Source organism: Pterocles gutturalis, unplaced genomic scaffold (genome assembly GCF_000699245.1).
Source record: "Pterocles gutturalis isolate BGI_N339 unplaced genomic scaffold, ASM69924v1 scaffold26487, whole genome shotgun sequence".
NCBI classification, from domain to species: domain Eukaryota; kingdom Metazoa; phylum Chordata; class Aves; order Pterocliformes; family Pteroclidae; genus Pterocles; species Pterocles gutturalis.
The window spans coordinates 54980-74556 of record NW_010116224.1 but is presented as its reverse complement, the minus strand read 5'-3'; the positions used below and the strand labels follow the sequence as shown (position 1 = coordinate 74556).

General features: G+C 41.5%; 1 protein-coding gene across 1 annotated transcript in view; it reads left to right on the top strand.

Moving 5' to 3' along the window:
* Nucleotides 1-14394: 14394 nt before the first annotated feature.
* NT5C2 (5'-nucleotidase, cytosolic II) overlaps nucleotides 14395-19577 on the top strand; it is a 41386-nt gene continuing 36203 nt past the window's right edge. The window contains exon 1 of the mRNA XM_010075455.1: nucleotides 14395-14511. Coding sequence (XP_010073757.1) covers nucleotides 14411-14511 — 101 coding nt within the window. The 5' untranslated portion in view covers nucleotides 14395-14410. The remainder of the gene's footprint in view (nucleotides 14512-19577) is intronic.

Below are 19577 nucleotides of genomic sequence, written 5' to 3'. Positions count from 1 at the left end.
GTGTGAGCGGGTGTGTGTGGCTTGGCCCAAGCCAAGGGCTAACCCACCTCACTGAGTGACACTGGAAAGAGGAATTTAACATAGAAGCAAGCCAGACTGGTAAATCATGTGTTAGTTCTGCTGTCTGGAAACTGAGGCAGGAGTCAGATTTCATTTTCCACTTCTTATCTCAAGCATCAGTCGGTGCACCAGTGATGTTTAAGGGCAGGTCAGCAAGGCAGTGCCTGTTTTGAGTCTTGTGGTGTTTTGGGGTGCTGCATTTCCATATAACTTTCCTTTGTTAAAAAAAGGAAAATAAAACATTGCCTAAAGGGAAGTACAAACATGTGAACAGAGTCCCTCGGAAGGAAGAACTGGTCCGCAGACCTTTTTCACCTGTAAGCAAAAGCAGGTCTGCAGCTGACAGGGCTGGATAGAGCTCTGCTAGGGAAAAGAGATAGAAATGAGCATTTGCTACCTAAAGCTATAAGTGGTTCAAGTAAGTAGACACAAACCCTCTCTTCTATTTTCTTCACAATGCTTGCTCTACCCGAAAGTGTCACTGCTAAACAGTGGCTAGCATATCAAACAATCATCTGCTAAGTCCTTTTTAGTTAATAATATGAATTTAGCCTCTAGAAGGCATTAACTTGCCTGTACCATTAACCAGTTGGTGACTGCAGACATCCTGAACAGAATGTGTCTTGCACATGTTCTGGAGTTTATTAGTATCCATAGGGGTGTTGAAATGGGATGATTTTATAGAGAGTGAATGTGTTAAAAAATGTCATTGCTGGAATCATCAGCAGATGTGTGTGATATTTTATGAGCAAATTTTATACAAATTGGAAAGAGCTTTACTTGCTGTGATCTGAGATGAAATATCCATCTGTAGCCTTCAGTAATTTGTGGAGTTTTTTGCTTCTGGTCCTGAGAAGTAACGCTGTAGCCTTTCCAAGAGTTCGTTAAAAACACATTTGTAATCTAACAATCTAACTTTTTTTTTTTTTTTGCACTTGATAATAGATATGGTATGTTCTTAACCTCTTCTTTTACATGTATTTTAACTTCTCTTGCAATATTGCACTGGCAGTTTTATAAGCCAAGGTCAAAAAACTCTGCTTGCCAAACTTGAGCAATCAGGAGGGAAGGGATGATGAAAAACTAACAATGTTTTACTCATCTACCACTCATTTTTCTTCACAGACATGCAGTGAGTAGATATTAACAAAGACAGGAATAAAAAGCACTTTTAGTCCTCGTAAATTGATGTGTGCTGGTGAGGTCAAGAACAAGTATTGGAAAGGCTAGGATGTGTAAAGAACTCTTCCTGTGTTATAATGCTCACAGCCAGGCTGGGATTTTTTTCAATTGCTGCTTTGAAAGCAATTAGAAGGAGGCATTTCTGTGGCTGCACAGGAGACTTTGTGCTGACTGGGCACATGGTCAGCTTTTTTTTTTAGCGGCTACAGTAGGTCAGGTAACATGCTGGAAAGGAAGTTCTTCTCAGGGAATCAGTGTTGTACTACTTCGCTTGGAATGAACACTTTTAAAGGTATCACAGAACCCAGGGGAATCAAGCTGTTCACTCATCCACAGCTGGATCACAAGACTGTGCTGTTGAATGAGTCCAGGTCTACACCGATGATGCACTTGAGGTTCCCTGGAGAGGTCCCAGCCAGAGGGAAGGTTCAGTGTCAAGAACTCTTGGTTCTGGTTTTGTGATAACAGGGACCTGCCAACGATGTCACCTTAGTTGTTTGTTAGTGTTCTTTCAGTCTTCAGGCTGACAGGTTTCTTCCACGTCACAGCTGATGGAGTAGGTCTGTCACTTCATCTGTGTTCCTTCTGAGTTCCATCTATGCTGAGACAAGTACAGAGAGAGCACTGTGTGTGCCCTCCGCAACTCCTGCCAGGGAGCAGTCTCCTATGTCAGCAGGATTGATTTAATGTATTAAAAAACAGTGAACTGAAGGGACCATGGAAGGATGACTTTGTTTCCCCCAATGAACTTAGTGGTTTGTGCTTTGCTTGGACGGGGTAGCAAGAAGTTTCTGAAGAAAGTAAGTTGGTCCAGTTGGAAAAACAGTATAATGTAGGCCTTTGGTATAACTTGATAAAGCAGAGACAGTTAGGTTATCAAAGAGAAGCCAGAGACTTGGCAGAAGCTCAAAGTTGTCATAGATGTTCAGTTATTTTACTGATGAATTAAGTTATCTAAGGTCACCTAAGAAATACTGTATGAATTAGCAGTCTTTTAGAAGAGCATGGGAATACTGCAGAGAAAGCATTCGTAAAATTGTTTACTTGTAGGGTTTCCTGCAGTGGTGCCTCAGTACTACACGTCTGTCAAGATTAAATTGAGATTTGGGGTCTGATAACATCTAGGTGGGGACATTATTGTGCCCTAAGGACAGGTTGGTAATTTCATTTGTAATCAGACAGACTGTAATTACTATGTTTGCCTCCGATTAAAAAAACAGGTCAGAAAAGGAATGAATTGTGCTCTTTATGTGGAGAGGAACTTCACACCATAAGAACACTTCAAAACACCTACAGACTTCATGTTCCCTGTTTTTTCATCTTTGTGCTTGCACAGTTGGTAGGTCTCTGTAGCTTGCTTCTCATCAGCAAGGAGCTGCTGTGTGGGACTGCTGTCTAGGAGCAGAGTGCAGGAAAGGCTTTGGGTATGCACTCTTCTGATCTCCATGAGGACAGGTAAGTACACGTCCAACCTCTGGCTTGGGGAGAAAGAGGATTTCTGCGGCGCTCAGGCGAAGGGTACCTGTGGTTACTGAACTAGGAGGAACATAGAGGAGGGTGCTGTACTTCTGTCCTGTGTGAGCATTTCAGGAGAGTGCTGGAGCCAGCCTACGAGTGATTTCAGTGAGTGGAGCCTGGATGCAGAAGGCTCTTGCCACTCTCACCTGAAAGGCTAGATCAATCTCAGGGATGGCTTCTTGGAAGAGAGATGAGTAACCATTATTAAGGACAAAAAGAGGAAGCCTGTGAAATCTGTAGTAGGCTAGTATGCGTCTGGAGCCCTATATGTTAGGGTAACTGAGAATCAAGATCCTCTTTACTAAATGATTTCTGGATTTATCTTCACAGTGCCCTTTTTAGCTGAGGAGTATCATTGTTTTATCTTGTTTGCATTTTGTTGACAAACAGCAAGGTGAAAACTGTCCGAGTTTTGCATATGAAGTCTGAGGCCTTGCTGGGTATTAAAGCTTTTTCTCCTGTGTGTCACTTAGTTCCATAGTCCTCATCCTTCTTTTGGAAAGATGGGTTTATTTGCAAGTGATCTGCCTGTTATTGGTGGGTAAGATTGCAAAAGGAAGAGGGACCAAGTTAGTATATGAACATTTGGTAAGCTTTTTCCTTAAAGAAGGTGGGAGGAGAAGGGAATGGTGCTGGAAAAGAAAACTCTTAGCAGGAAAAAAAAAGTTCCCTCTGGTTTTTACAGAGCAGCTCTCGGAATTACCAGGTCATCTTCAGCTGTTGATCTCAGTATTTATTTTAGTAACTTTTGTAATGAAGGAGGAGCCAGTGTTCCCCAGTTCAAGTATGCCAGCTTCTTTTCTCAGCAGCACATCCATTGGTGAGTGTTCTGTCCAGAGCCCTGGGACTAGCCAGCTGGCTATCTGCACCTGGGCTGAGCAGGGACTGCTTTCAGCCAAGGCTGAAATGAGATGTGAAGTCATGTTTCCAGCCTGCAGAAATGGTTCAGCTGCTGATTCTGCCATCACATCTGTTTGTGTAGCCCATAAACATGTAGAGAGTGCACATCCAGCATGGAAGAGGCTTCAAGTGTCTCTAAAAAAAAAAAACCAAAAAAACCCAACGCATTGTTCCTTTTACTTTCAAAGATTAGAAAAAAGCCAGAATAAGCTTTCAGTATCTTTGCTTTTTCTATAAAATATTAATGAAGCAGGGACACGATCTTCAGAGACAAGAGGGTTTTTTACCAGTAAGCACGGTCAGTAAGGAAAGCCAATAAAAATGTCCTCCTTCACCTTCAGTGTTTAGGAGATAAAGAGGACTTTGGCTGTTTGCGTTATCCAATCTGACCCAGTTGCATGCTTTCAGAATGACCGTGCTACTGATCAGAGCTGTGCATCTCAAATACTTTGTCAGTTGCTGCTCTGCTTCTGGAAAGGCCCGTTAAGTCTGTATTTGCTTCCGGAAACACAGTGGAATTTAATGAAAAGCGTCACTGTTTTGAAACACCATGATCTGCTGCCAAAAGAGCTACTGTTGTATAATCCTTACAGCAGGTTAGAGTGGCAGTTGTTCCTTGGTTTGAAGGCAGTACGTGGAAGGATGGCTTTCCAGTTCTCTCTCTGGGGATGGCACGTCTCATCTTGTTCTCTCTCTTTGGGAACTCTTAGCTCACACCGGTGTTCAGCTGTCCTGAGCTGGTAACGGATCTGTGCACAGGTTTGAACACCAAGATTTATTTGTTGGTAAAGATGTTTCAGGTTGTTCTGATGGAAACAACAGAGTTGGAATAGAAAAGTTAATCTTGACTTTCCTTTGTGATTCGCATAATTCAGTGTGTTCACTTCCATGCTGACATTTCAGCCTTTCATGCTGTTTACATTAACCTGCAGCTTGGCTAGCACACTGTCATGCTTCATCTTTTTAGCAATGATATTAGTATTTGCAGAATTCAGTCAAACATTGAATTCCTGTTGTGGTGGGCATTTGTGTAGAAGCTTACGTCCCAGTTTTCAGCTAAAGCAAATACACAGGAACTCTTAAATATTTTCTTTAGGGTGGACTGTATCTGAGCAGAGGGATCAAATTCATCTCTAGTTTTTAATCTTTCAGGATCCTGTGCAACCAGAGCAATTGCTTAGGGGAAGAAGAGTGTGAGTGAAATATTTGAATTATCTTACAGGTTTCTTACTGGAATTTAACAGCGGGAAACAAAAAGCAGCAAGAACATCTTCTTTGCCGTGTCCATGCTTGCTATTGGCAGGTGCTCAGTTGGATAGCAGTTTGGGAACCTCCGCAGCAGAGGTTGCTGCAGGCTACTGAAGACCTTTTCCCAAGGAAGCGAGTTTCCCAGGGCTGTTAGTGCGCACAGTTCATGCTGTGCTTGGCTCAGGACAACTTTTTTTTTTGTCCATTTCCAGGTGAAACCTCTCTCTGGAGTTTTCTTTCCAATATTGTTTGTGCCTCAGCCTCTTTTTCATCAATACATTGATTTAAAAGGTGAGGAAGAGTCACCTGAGGCATGATACTCTGTTTGATGGACCTGGTGTTTAGCTCAGACCAATTGATTTTTCTGCATTAATTCTTGACTGTGTGAAAAAAGGCAGATTTAAGTATCACCCACCCCACCCTTTTCATTTAGAGCCCCCTCGTGATGGAATAACTACTTCTGAAATTTGTCATTTCCTAATTAACTGTCCTCTCTGTTAATATTTTTTGTGTGGATTTATTTAATTTCCAGTCATGGGCTCTTGTTCTGTCATTGGTAGACCGAAGAGCACTCCACAGTCATGCTGCTTTGCTGTGCGTAAATGCTTCTAGACTATTTTCAAATCACCTGCAGAGCAGCTCTCTGTAAATTGGCAATCTTCCACTCCAGCCTTAGTCTCTCTCACAGCTTTATTCCTTCCTCAATATAATCAGTATCATTCTTGAATGGGGACAGCTGGCCGCAGACAGCTTTCCAGCAGTGTTTGTAGCAGTGACAGATAGGCACATGGAGTCCTGCTTGGTAGCCATGTACGTCCAAGGATCGTATTTGACCTGCAGTCGCAGCATTTCTTTGAGAGCTTTTGTTCACGGATTCTTCTCTGTGGCGTAGCTCTTGCTCTTCTGGAGCAAGTCTCACATTCCTTAGAGTATGGCCTGCCTTCTTTTTTTTCTAGTGGGTGGGTCATACAGAGCACACTATAATTAGAGAAATGGAGAACTAATGTTACCTCTAACAAACTGTGTAAGAGGCAGTATTTTGGAAAAGGCTTAACTAAGATGGTAATTCGGCAGATACTGAGAAGCACAAGCTATATGGAAGGTAGCAAATATGCTAATTAGCTCATTGGAGAATTTGTGATTCCCATTTCAAGGCAGTAAACTCAGATACAGATAAATGAGGAGAATGGATGGGCTCACAGTATTCAGAGATGGTCAGATTTGAGGTTTGCTCCTTGCAGAGTTGCACTGTGGGTTTCATGGTTTTTCACGTTCCTTTTTAACCATCTGTAAAACTGATGATAAGTAAGCAATGGTTAAAATATTTTAAATAACTGGTGCTCCTTGGAGTTCCCAAATGAGTAGAACTCCTTGGATAGAAATGGGTAGTCACCCAAAGAAACTCCCAATTTGTTTATTTTGTGGTGTTTAGTGCATCTAATGCATTTGGGTCCTGGATTATTACTGGAGCTCTGGGCACTGTGCAGCCACTCTGTGGATAGGGTTGTCAGTAGAAATAGTCTGATAAAACAATCCATGTAAAATAAGCAATGTTTTGTTTTACCACTTTTTTGTTATATAGCCATTACTTTAGCGTTTGGCTTTATGACAGAGATAAACTTCAGCCTGAAATTAAATCAAATCCTATAATAAGCCACATGAGTAGCATTCTTCCTTCTTATACCTTACCCATGCAGAAGTAACCCATGTGTTACTGTTAACCATAGTCAAATAACTGTATGACTGGAAATGCTTTACCAATTTCACTAAAAGCATGCTCTTGGAAAAATCAGCTTCACTGATGTCAGCACTGCAGTGATGCCCAAAGGAGAGAGCTGCCCCCTTCCTGCCAGAAGACTCAAAGCCAGTGTCAGAGACTGCAAGCTTGGAGGTATCAGTACAATCCATGGAGCAAGGAGAATGTTACCAATCTAATGTAATCCAGTAGGTCTTTGTATACTGCACATGGGATCTACTGGGAGCTCAATACATGTGTCTGTGGTTAACCATAACAGGTTCTTAACAGCAGATCGTTGAATCATAGAATGGTTTGGGTTGGAAAGGGCCTTAAAGATCATCGAGTCCCAACCCTCCACTGGCCCAGGTTGCTCAAAGCCTCATCCAGCCTGGCCTTGAACACCTCCAGGGATGGGGCATCCACAGCTCCTCTGGGCAACCTGTTCCAGTGTCTCACCACCCTCACAGTGAATAATTTCTTCCTAATGTCTAGTCTAAATCTACCCTCTTTCAGCTTATACCCATTACCCCTTGTCCTCTCACTACACTCCCTGATCAAGAGTGCCTCCCCATCTCTCCTGTAGGCCCCTTCAGGTACTGGAAGGCTGCTATTAAGTCTCCTCGAGAGATCTCTACCTCTTTAATACCCTGTAACAGGTATACAGAGTTTTCCTGCTTAAAGCCAACCTCAAGTATTAGTTATCGTGAGCTGAGAGTATGCTTTAAAGTGTCTCTTGGAAGTCTTTTAGTATTCTAATAGGAAGAGTGTATTTTGTCCTTCCAGCCATCATGAACCTGAAGTTTTGCCATCAGAGAGGTGGCCACCAAGAAGTGGAAATTCTTCAAGTGAAGAACTTAACTTTGGGCACAAGGAGAAAAAAAAAAAAGGCAGTTTTCTGGTTTAGATCATTTACAAGCTTCACTGATTATATTTGTAAACTGTGGGCTTTCCAGTGTTGCCAGAGATTTCAAGTCATGGACATATTAGTTTTCCAAAAGCATCACTAATTGAGAACACCTTTTGGAAACAATTTGCCATTGGCCATTAATTAGAAGTATTGGCAGTAAAACAGAGTGGTTTGAATTGTCATCCCCAGGTTGTAGGGGAGAGGAAAGGAACTACGTGAACTAACAGTGCTGGTGTGTAAGGCTGCAATTCAGAGAATACAGAATAAGATCCGAGCATTGTTCAGCATCCTTGTAATCCCTGCAGCTTGGAGGTGTCAGAAACCTACTGCTGTGGGGCTTGTGTCATGTGTAAGTACAGGTAAGTCTCAATCTTCAAGAATTTGTAGATGTGATCTAGATCCCTAGTGTAACTGATACCTTGACCAAGACTGATTACATTTTTGTCTTCTAATTCTTCATTAATTAAATCCAGTGTTGTCATTTTCAGTACATTTCCTAGGTTTGCCATCAGGTAAAGCTAACGTCGCCTAAAATATGTGCAGCTAATTATTTTAGGATTCCTGTGGAGACTTCATCAGGCTGTCTGGTTAAACATGTTAATTTCTGATGTGTATTCTGTAACATTCTCTTTGGTTCCAAATTGAATGGGATATACATCATTATCATCAAGGAATTAGCACACTAGCATCCTTTTTTTCTCAATGCAAACAAAATAATTCTTGAAAAATTCTACCCCTTCTGCATTATTCCTCATCTCTCTTTAGTAATGCCTCTACTCCCTTGCTAGAATTTCTCTTGTTCCTACCATACTTTTAAAAAATCTTCTTTTTATTGTCCTTAGCTCTGCAAAAGTGAGAGCTCCACTAAATTTTGCAGGTTGGTTTATGACAAGACTTTTTTATTTTTACATTGCACTGCTAGGAGCTAAACGAGTAGTTTATCCTGATTTCCAGTGTATTTTGATGGTAGTCCTGGATTCTGTGATCATACTGACTTCTGTACATCTGGGACCTGTTGTTCTGAGTTATCAGAAACATTAAAATGTGGACTAGGGCTCCCCCACCCATTCTCCTGCATTGTTCTTCCCAAGCAGAGCATGAGCAGAAATTTCGGTATTTAGCTCATGTGAATAGTCTGGGTTTCAGAAATGTCAATTAACAGACTTTTCCTCATTAGTTGGCATTTTTAGTTCTAGAAAGTCTATGTTACCTTGCCCTCTAGCAGCCCTAAGGTGTTTCGTCTTTGTCTCTTGTCTGCCATATCCCTTCAGTGAGTTTGTGACACACAAAATTGGGGTTCATGGAGTATTTGAGGGCTCTTTTCTCCTGGACACTGGATGAGTTGAGTCACCTCTTGGCTGAGATGGGAGCCTGCAAAGAAAGGACTGTTCCAGGAAGGTAGCCATTAGAGGGACTGGCACTTTAGGGGAAGAGGAGTAACTGTTGGTATTTATATGTGAACTGAGTCATTGCCTTTGCAGAGTGAGATCAAGCACAGTGCCTGAGTGGCGGTGTTGAAGAGGGGACTGAAATGGTTATGCAGCAAACGAGTAAATTGTTGGGCAGTGTGGGTGCAATGTGGGGGAGCCAGGGGTCTATGCAGGGTTTGAACAGAGAGCAGAGGTCAGGCGTGTTTAGGAATGCGTCTAGGTATTATTCCTACTGTGCAGTTTCAAGGCATGCTTATATTTATGAAGCTGGCAATGGTAAGCATGAAATTATGTTTAATATACTTTTGAGCTGACCTCTCGGTGTCTGCCAGTTGACACTGAGTATTGAAATTTGAATTTGTGTTAAAGTGTACTCTGCAAGGAAGAGGCAGCGTGCCTCTGATTCATACTGACAGCAGTAGGAACTCAGGCTGGTTTTTAGCACAGGAACTGAGGTATTAGGACTTCTGCCTTTGATTACCACTTGCTCTGTGCTGTTACCTTCTCTGTGCCCCGCTATCCTTAGCTGACAAAACAGGGACAGCACCTTTTGCTGCCCTAAATGTATTACGTGAACAGGAGTTTGTGAGGTGTTTTGGGATCACGGACGTAAGAACTGCTGCTCTGGGTGAGGCTAGGAACCTGCCCAGCCCCTGATGGCACAGTGGCTCTAGGAGATGCTGTTGAGGGGGTGGCACAGTGCTGGCTGCTTTCCGCAGTCCATCCCAGGCTGGCAGAGGATCAGAGGATTCGATGCTAACTTGAGTGAGTTTCACCTCCTCTGATGCTAGCTGTCCCAAGAGTCTAGCCTGAACTAGATGCAGGATACTTCTGCCCTTGGTAGAGGCATGCTCCTGAAAAGTGAGTCACTGACTTTTCTTAACCACCCTTTCATGGACAGTCCTCTCAGCTGCAGAAAAAACCTGGTTTTCCCCTCCCTTTTTGTGAGGCTGTGCCATGACCTGGACAAGGAATTTGGTCGGAGTTTTGAACAAACCAACCCCAATCCTGCTCCCCTTCCTTCTTCCCTTTCTAAGGATTTTGATATGGTTCATTCCTCCCTTGCTGAGACCCCACATAGCCCCTTGAGATGGAGCAGCGTTGCAGTGGGGAGCCAGGAACTGCTCTAGGCTTGGCAAGGACACCATGAGACTTGTCTGTACACCCACAGCTTCTGACTAGATGCAAAGCTAGGTAGCTAACATTAGGTGTGACGATTTTTCTCTCTGTTCACTTTCCACTGTGCACGTATGTGCGTGGGTCGTACTGACAAGGTATTAATGATTCTTGAAGCAGAACATGTGAGAAGATGCAGATGTAGTGCATGGCAAATTAGTGTGAGTATGCTACAACCTTGGGATTGGTTAGTGATGCTTTTGTTTTCTGCTATATAAGCTCTCAGAGAATATCCTGGAAAAAAGTGGGATTGTCACTACTGTTTTGTTCATCTATACATTTTAGTGTGTGTGTGCCTCTGATTTGGCATTGCATCATCAAAGTGTTAAAGCCAACTCAGAAGAAAATACAGGAGTGCATTTAACGTGAACACATCAAGTATTATCAGGTGTCGAAATTTCTAACTGTTTGTTGGCCAAAAAAAAATAAGAAAAATAATAGTAAACTTGAAGGGGAATGTTTCTGGACATGTCATTTTGTATGTATGAGTACTTGAAAAAAATACACCACAGCTAATACTTCAAATCTGCCAAAATCAGACAAAAGAAGCAAATGGACTTATGTCAAAATATGTGCTAAAAATCTCATGTTCTTTTAAACCAAAGAATATGTGCTGGATAGTAGGTCTGTGTGAAGTCTTTGAAGCTGAGATTTTTTTCAAGATGAACCGTCTACCATAAATGCTATCAGATGCTTAATTAAGGCTGCACTAGCCAGGAGCGTGTTTGCAGTAAATTATGGGGAGGTGTTCTGACATGCTTCATCTATGTAAAGATTTCTATTTTTATGTGAAGCTATTTACAGATTATTGATTTCAAAAATAGATTTGTAACTAAAGAAAGGTGCATCGTCTTTCAGTTGCTCGGGGTTGAGAATCTTGCCTGGCTGGCTGCCTGCTCTCTTAGATGTTTATTCCAGTGGCTTACAAGTGTATGAAGTGATTCAGCCCTTCTTATTTTTCTCTCTCTATTTGGAAGAAGGAATTTGTATTCAGAGATCAGGTCTCATGTTTTTTACCCATGCAGGTAGGCTGATTTTTACACCATTGAAGCACCAGAACAATTTCATTGAAGTCTATGAGACATCTTGTATGAGTAAAACTTTTGGGTGGGGAACATCCATCACAATATTTTTTTGTCAGTTGTTAGTGTTTTATTTCAGAGCAGTAAGCTGTTGTCACGGTGCCAGAGGAGCCTCCTAAGCTGTAAAGAGTGCCATTGAGTTCATGTAATGCAAAACTTCAGCATAAGATTTTTTTACTTTATGCTGTGTGAACATTAAAAGAAAGATTTTAATAAATAGATCAGGGCAAAGCTTGAAGGTGGAGGTAATATCTTTTATTAGAGCAACCCATAGAGTTTGAAAACTTAGACAAGCGTCTGTGCCCAAGATCTTGTCTATTTTTTTCCAGTCATACCAGTTGGTCTAATAAAAGATGTTGCCTCTGTCTACAAACCTTGTCCTGCCCATGAACTCTGTTCATCACAGCTACAGCAAAATACTGATGGATCATTAAGATAATTCAGGCCTTTCTTTCTTAGTTATGGAAACTCAGATTTTGTGGTTTCCTCAAGTCTCAGCTTTTTGAATCCCAGCACACACAAAGTGATACTGTCTGTAGAGGAGGGCTTCATCACATAGGAGCTCAAACTGCTTCACCAATTCCTCATTTTAGAAAAGGTGTTATTAAAGGTGGCCTGCTAAAATTCTTCTGCCATCTGGATTTTAGGAATTTTTGTAATATACTGTTGGTGATCTGTCAGATGTCTGGCATGGATGGCCATGGGGAGCAGTCCTGTCCTAGTACCTGGGTCAGCATCTCTGATGCAGTGTGATGGTAATGGGAAGCAGATGAAGAGGGAAGAAGAGGCTGGCAGAACGGAAGGTCTCTGGCTTTGACTGTGGCTGTAAATCTTCAAATCTTGCCATGTGTCTGGCTGGGTAAGCAGAATAGTGTAGCCCTTCTAAATGGCAGGAGGCTTGGTTTTGGACTTCTTTCAGATGGAAGACCTAGATCCGGAGCTGTCTAAGAGTCATAAGACCAGCCATGCAACAGTTTTTTCAGAGCTATTTAACTTGCCGTTTAGAGTTCTTAAATGTATATGTCTTTTGGATCTGAATCTGTAGCTCTAGCTGAGTAGCTTTAAAATAGCTTCAGGTGATGATCTGGACCATCTTGAAACATCCCTGGGGATGTTTCAAGATGCTTTTCCACCCTCTGGGGACACAAGCCCTTTCTGTAGTTTGCAGTCTCAGGGTCATAGCAGATCCCTCACTGTGCTTCATGTCTCTCAGCTGCTGACCTGGGGTCTGTCGCTCTTGGGTGGGCACTGCTCCTCTCCTTGGCCCCTCTCCTCCGTCAGGCCTGCTGCAGCCCTCGCTCCGCCTTGCTGCAGGCACTGTCCTGCCTTTGCAGTGGAACAGGTTGATGCTTACAGGCTGTTTAGTTCTGTGCCTTCCATCTGCCTTTGGGCACAGCTCAAATAGCTGGTAATTACTTCTAAGCCCTTGGTGGCCGGGGCCTGGGCTATTTTAGAAGCTGCTTCTCCCTGCATGCCCTGTTGTGGAAGTTGTGGCTGGCTGGAATGGCCCGTCGCCCTCACCGCGGTGACCTCCTCTCCTGGGCGTGTTGCAGGGAATTCAGGGGGGAGAGCTTTCAGGTCTGGCATGTGCTCCCTTGGGCTGCCTGCCAGGACCTAAATTTCGTGACCTTTAGGATGTGGCAGAAGATTTGTAAACCTTGGTTATGGTAACTGAGAGACAAGCAGAGAATGCTGGGGGAGGGAGGAACATATTTTTTGCAGCCAAGCTGCTTGCCACCTCTTTGATTTTTATGACCAGCAACCAGTAGGTAAATAGACTAACAAATGCTGTGACAATCACAACTGTTGCTCTTTAATAAAATTTAAGATTGAAAAAGTATACAAATTTCCTCTAGGAGAGCGAGGAGACCGCCAAAAACACCGTGACTTCTAACACTGGTTTGGATGCTTGCTTTACTCTCTACTTTGTTGAAATCATCTAGCTTCATTCTGTAAAATGAGGGCAGTTGTATTTTAAAGGTGTCTAGAAATGGTTGCTGTACCCTTACCCGTGTAGCTTGTGGGTGGTTTTGTATCTTTTAAGGAAGCACAAGCAAGCCAAGGCCCGCAGTCCGGCAGTTGTGTGGGTTACACAAGAATGTCGTTTCATCTTATACTTAATTTGGTATAACTGTGGGATGCATCTCCCACCCTGTTCTTCGCACCAGTTCTAATGACAGCGTTGTGGCAGGCTGAGCTGGGTTCAGCCTGCTGACCAGTGGAGAAGTACCCAGGGGTTCTTTGCTTTTGGTCGGTTAGTCTTGATGGGTGAGGACTTGGGCTGGTGAGCTGAACTAACTCACTGTGGGGCTGCTTCATCATCCTGCCTGGTTCCAGGGATGCAGCGGGATGTGCGTTTGGCCAGAGGAGGGGACACGCAGATTGTCCCAGTGTGCTAATAACACAATGGGGAAAGGCACCCTTCTGTCCTTACTGCAGAACCTTCCTGGTGAGAAGGACTATCCAGTGGTTTGGTTTTGGCAACCATTACTTATGAAGGGGTGCAGATGTTTGTGAAGGTCTGCTGGTGAATATTTGCCTTGCTGGTGTTACAGGTTTACAGTCTGTTCATGGTCTGTCTGAATATGACTGACCTGCAGAGGACAAAAGATCATCTTTCTACTTTCCTTCCAATTGTTTCTGCTAATTTAGCATTGGTTTGAAGCTTTGTCTTTGCTTAGAGATCAAATGGGCAGAGACAAGGCTCTTTATTTTTACTATGCAGTAAAAGTGGCAAGGTCAGTCCCACTGGGGTTTGTAGGGTTTGTCCTGCCTAATTTATCTCGTGTATAAAGACTATGTTTTTCATCAGCTATAGCTAATGTATATTAGTAACTCTAGGGCCAAAAAATACCCCTTTCCAGCAATGAAAACAAGGTCTGTGTTTCTAAATATATTTTCACCACAATGGATAGGAATGTCTCTGCAGTTTCAGCTACATGGAAGACCCTTTCCTGCTCTCTGTTTTCCTGTTTCATCAAACATCTCAGAGGAAAGCATCTTGCTTGACCTGCAAACTCAGATCATTCCACTGGGTAGTTTGCAAGACTTCCTGCGTGGCATTGCATCTCTTTGTGCCAGGAAACAGACTACTTTCTGGTGAAACAAACATTGAACTTAAGCAAGCTTTTCTCTTCTGCCTCTTTCAGAAATAAATAAGCATTTGAAAATGACAACCTCATGGAGTGACCGACTCCAGAATGCAGCAGATCTCCCTGCAAACATGGATGGGCATGCTCTGAAAAAGTACCGCCGGGAAGCCTATCACCGGTAAGTCACTCGAAACTAAGCATAAACCCCACATTTCTTGGTTTTTGCTTGTTGGTAAAACAGAAAGGTCATTCTTACTTTCCTTCTAGATTAGTGGAAGAGAACTTGGAAGATAGCACAGTATTGGCCTGCAGGAATTTACAAACAGTAGAGTTGAGATACATGTACTAGAGTGAGTGAGGGTATGCAGTTGAAAGATTAACCAAGATTAGATTTTGGTATAGAAGCTTTCAAATCAAGAAATACTCAGTGGCAGCTGTGTTATAGTAATTATTGCAGTGCACACTGGGGGCACATAGCCTTAGACACTGTAATGCACAAATATGACTAAGGAGGAAATCAAATGGGAGCAGAAATTAAGTGTTTGGGAATTGTATCTAGTATGGTTAATTGTGTGCACCACGGGAGCATGTAGAAGCACTAGACAAGATCTCAGCCTCCTTTTCTGCGGTAGGTGTGCCCAAGACCATCTTTGCTGTAAAACAATTACAGTCTAAATAAACAAGATAGAGTATAGAATAAAAGAAATATTCTTACTCTCATTTTATAGTTTGGTAATCAAAGTACAGACACTAGATTGTTTTAATGAGATCATATTGGAGCCAAGAATTTAGCCCACAGTTTACATGGTTCCAGGCATAGAGCATAGAAGATGGATGCAGTCTGTATCCTTATCAGATATCTGGATGATTAAGAGGTTAAAACCAAGAGCATCTAGTAATTGTCAGTGTTCTGTTTGTGGGAGGTGTATCTTCAAAGTTTACCTTGTTTAATTTGAGAAGTCATGCAGTATGATGATCAGAGTATATTCAGGAGGAGTTGGGGAGACATCTGATATAGAAACAGAAAAAGAAGTCAAGTTTCCCAACCTCATGCTTAAATGCCACATTGCATTTGTGATTCATATATGGTGGTGTTTCTAAGGAAGTGTTTTGGAAGTGTTAGCTATCTTTTGATTCTCCAAACGGAATCTAATTAGAGAAAAAGTGCCTTAACATCATATGATAGACCAGGTTGTGCAAGTTGTGATGTCTAAGGCTAAATAATGGATCCCATCATGCATTTCTGAAGCTTTCCAATTTCCAGTGAATATATTTGGGCACACATCTTAAATGGTGGCATTATTTGTGTCTCTCTGTGTCAGCTGGTTTGTCAGATATGGAAGCGTCTAATGAATGTAACTATACATAGCATGTAAAAAGAGGGATTTTTATACCTTTCCCTGGCAAAAAAATCTTCACCTTGTTGAAGTCATTGACAGGTTTACCTTTGCGCCGTAATTTTACCTATGACTTTGGTTGTGTTACTCCTCAGTTAGACTGATAGAAATGAAGTCAGAGTAAGGCCTCTTCATTTTTTTTTTTCTAAATATTTCCGTAACATTTGTTATGGTTAGGTGCTGAGCATCTGCCAAGTGTTGAACAAGATGCAATGGAAGCAGTACTTGTCCTTAAGTTGCTTACACATTCAAGTCCTCATCACGTTTACCCTTACTCATGTAAGAAATCTTTACTTTCAGAAAGAATTTCCTTACGGAAGATGAGAGTGCACTCATATAAAGAAGGGTTTCCCACTAGGAGCTGGGATCTGGTAGTCCAAAATTAGCCTGTGATACAATTTTAAGTACCCCCTTTTAGAATCAGGAAATGTCTTATTCAGAGAAAAACATGTTGAGCAGAAATGTTGCTAGCACTTCAGATTTCATGGAAAGCACAACATTGGAAATACATTAAGGGGAGGCACATTTTTGTTTTGAAATTACTGTCCTCTTTTTAAAAGAGAGAGGGAGGGAATGAGAGAGAGGGAGGGAACGGGAGAGAATGAGAGAACCTGATGCCAAGATCGTAGTATAAATCTGTGCTATTAATGGCTTTGGTGTACCAGTTTCATGGGAGTTATTTTGATAATCCAGTATTGTAAGAATATGAAACAACCTAATTCCAGAGGCAGTGTTGTCAGATTTCTATTTCTGGTATTTTTTGTGATCTTAGTGTTAACAGATGTGATGTTCCTTAAAAGATAACTCCTGACTTAACATGATAGAGTAGGACTGAAGTTATTTCCCCTTATGGTTTTACATTATATTTTTTAGTATTTTAATAGTTGTTCTCATGCAGAAATTTGTGTGCTGGTCACAGCCATCAGTTCTAGGATGTAAATTTGTTTCAGTGAGGTCGAAGTAAGCGCTGAGTCAGATATTGCTTAAGCACTGTCAATTTTATGGAAAAGAGAGATATAAAAGACAAGGTATCCATTATCAAGATTATTTTATTTCTCTTCCTTCCTTTTTCTTTCTCTTTTTCTTTCTATTTCAGCCTCTTTTTTTCTGTCTCTTTTTCTTCTTACACTAGCAGCTGAAGAAACAAAGCTTGAAATCATGAATCTAAAGTGACTTGGAAACAGAAATAATAAAAAAGAACATTGACTTTAAAACTATTACATTTTTTTACTTTAAAGCTGGTCCTGGTGATTTTGTGGGCCCGGTCTGTAAGGCTGGAGGAGCTTGGCAGCTTGGCCACATTTAGAAATGAGCATAACTGGGACTTGTTTTTGATACCAATGTCAGAAGCCCAGTTGGTCTCAAAGTCATTCATTGGGATTTTCTAAATGCTGCTAGTAATGCTTGGTTTTCTGAAGTGTGAAATTCTAAAAACTTGTTCCACTGTTTGTTTACTTCATGCTTACTTAAGTATCAATGGAGATGCCTAGACGAGTTGATTTAACTTTCTGGTTCTCATGAACTATGCCAGATTTGATATGCTTGAATTGTAAATGTTGAAGCAGCATAAAATAAGGGGAAAAGTTTCCAATCCAAGCAAAATAATTTACCTTAAAAAATAAAAATAATGTTTTTGTGGGCATGAAACTTTCAAAAAACTTTTAAAAAAATAGCTCTGAAGATTCCACTCTAGTAGTCATATTTTATTGTGTTTGTTCATACTAGGAATGTGTTTTTTCAGGTGTTGCACTTCTTATTGTATCATACTTGATGGATGGATGTTCAACATATAACATCGTTGGCAGAAATCCCAGTTGAGACTGGTTTAACTGGTGTAATGCATACTGACTCAGAGTATGATGACTATATCATAATCATGTCTGAATACCATAGGCAAGAATGTTCAAAAATCAAATATTTATAGCTATTTTCCTCCCGTAGCTGTTTTCCTCCCAAAAGTTTTGCTTGGTGTTTGGATCAGTTTGTTCAGTTTGATCAGATCTGCTTAAGAAATTAGCGTATTGAGGTTACTGATGAAGTAAGCAAAGCTTGTGAACATGAACACATATGCTATGCTGTGAGTGCAAGGGCCATAAAAGCAACATCAAGAATCAGAAATACCTGTAGGGAAGGAGAAGTGGTGGGGTTTTATCTTCAGGGTATTTCTGATGATTTTAACTAAGCCTTTGGGTTAGCTGGTGTTACTGTCAGCCACAAACCTCATTATACAGCATTGTTGGCACCTGTTGGAGGTGAGGTCTAAAGATGAATTAATATACAAGCTAGATGTTATTCATTCTCTAGCAGAGGTCACTGGTAAGAGGATACTGCGATACTGTGCTATTGGCAACATATGTTTTAATTCGGAAATAAAAGGGATGTGTAGCTGTTGGGTGGCTTTTCCTTAGTGTGTGGGGTTGTGAAGCCGCCTCCCTCATGCACTGCTTGTTGACTTTTCCGGGTAAAGGATAATCACTAGGTCATTTGTTCTGGAGGAGTACGGTCATTTAACGTGATTGTAATTAGGCAAGAACTAGGTTGACTCTGAGCCACCAAATTGCCCTAGTGTCTATTTTTTAACCTGGAGTGAGCACTTCTAGGCACCCTCTGGATTATCTCACATATCTCTTTAGGGTTTAAATAGCAACCACATCTAGTTAAAGCAAATAATGGAAAAAGTTGGTGTTCCATCCACTCTTGTTACTGACAGTTACCAAGATCCAGGAAACAGGTATTTGCATTTTCTTTTATTCTGTGGTTTTGGCTTAACAGGACAGTAAGGCTGAGATGGCATTTTTGATACAGACTTTGAGATGCTTTTACCGTTTTGCGTCAGAGTAATTTGAGACTTCTTGTCCTGAACATGGGGTTTCTGTTGTTGTTTTAGTTTTGTTTTCATGCTCTGCTGTTTACTGACTGGGGCAGGGGATGTGGCATCATGATTCCTAACCTTAATTCTCTTTCTGACCGCTTATAGAGTATTGAATAAATTGCTTCATATGTCTGTGCTTCAATTTGCCTTCAAAGCATCTTATGGTGGTAACATGAGTTTAGTAATTTAAGCTGTTAATATATGCTGAGATCTTGGTAAGAAAAATGCTATATACTTTAATAATGATAATGCAAAAGGATTACCAATTGGTTGTTTTGATTTCTAGGGTTAAAGATGTATTTCAGTATGTTCAAATTTATAAACTCTGGGCTATTCACTGCTAATCTTGTTTCTTCACTTCATTGGTACTGGATCATCAGTGTTTGCAAACAGGTGGAAATGTTGTATAAACTAGGCTATGAGGCTTGAAACTGATTATCTGTTTGGGTAGCTGTACATAAAGTCTCTTTAGAATGATCCGTTCATTGAGGTGGCAAATGAGTAAAAAAAATCTTTCATCAGTCTGAAAGTGCTCTTTTCCTCCGACATGTTCAGATAGGCAGTGTATGGTATTTTCATGTAACTGTTAATGCAGTAGCGCTGTAGGCACTGCTGGCTGTGATCTGTCCTCATATGTCTTTGTGCAGCCTCCTTGGACTCGTGCGGTGGCATGTGCGTAGCGGAGGGCAGCATGTGGCTCTCTATTTATTTGGCTTTAGTGCTTTGGACATTGGGGAGAGGAGGGAGAGGGAGTGTTAAGGTGGCGGAATGGGTGAGCTTACGAGGAAGCAGAACACTTGCCAAATTAATAATAAAGAAATTACATTGAAAATGTCCCATGATCCCTAGCTTTAATAGTTTCACAGAGCAGACGGCTGTTATTTTGGGATGGAATCCATATGTGAGCTGCTTGGCACTTTGCTGTTGCCTGGGAAGAAAACCCAAACAATGGAAACAGAAATGGCCAAAGCTATC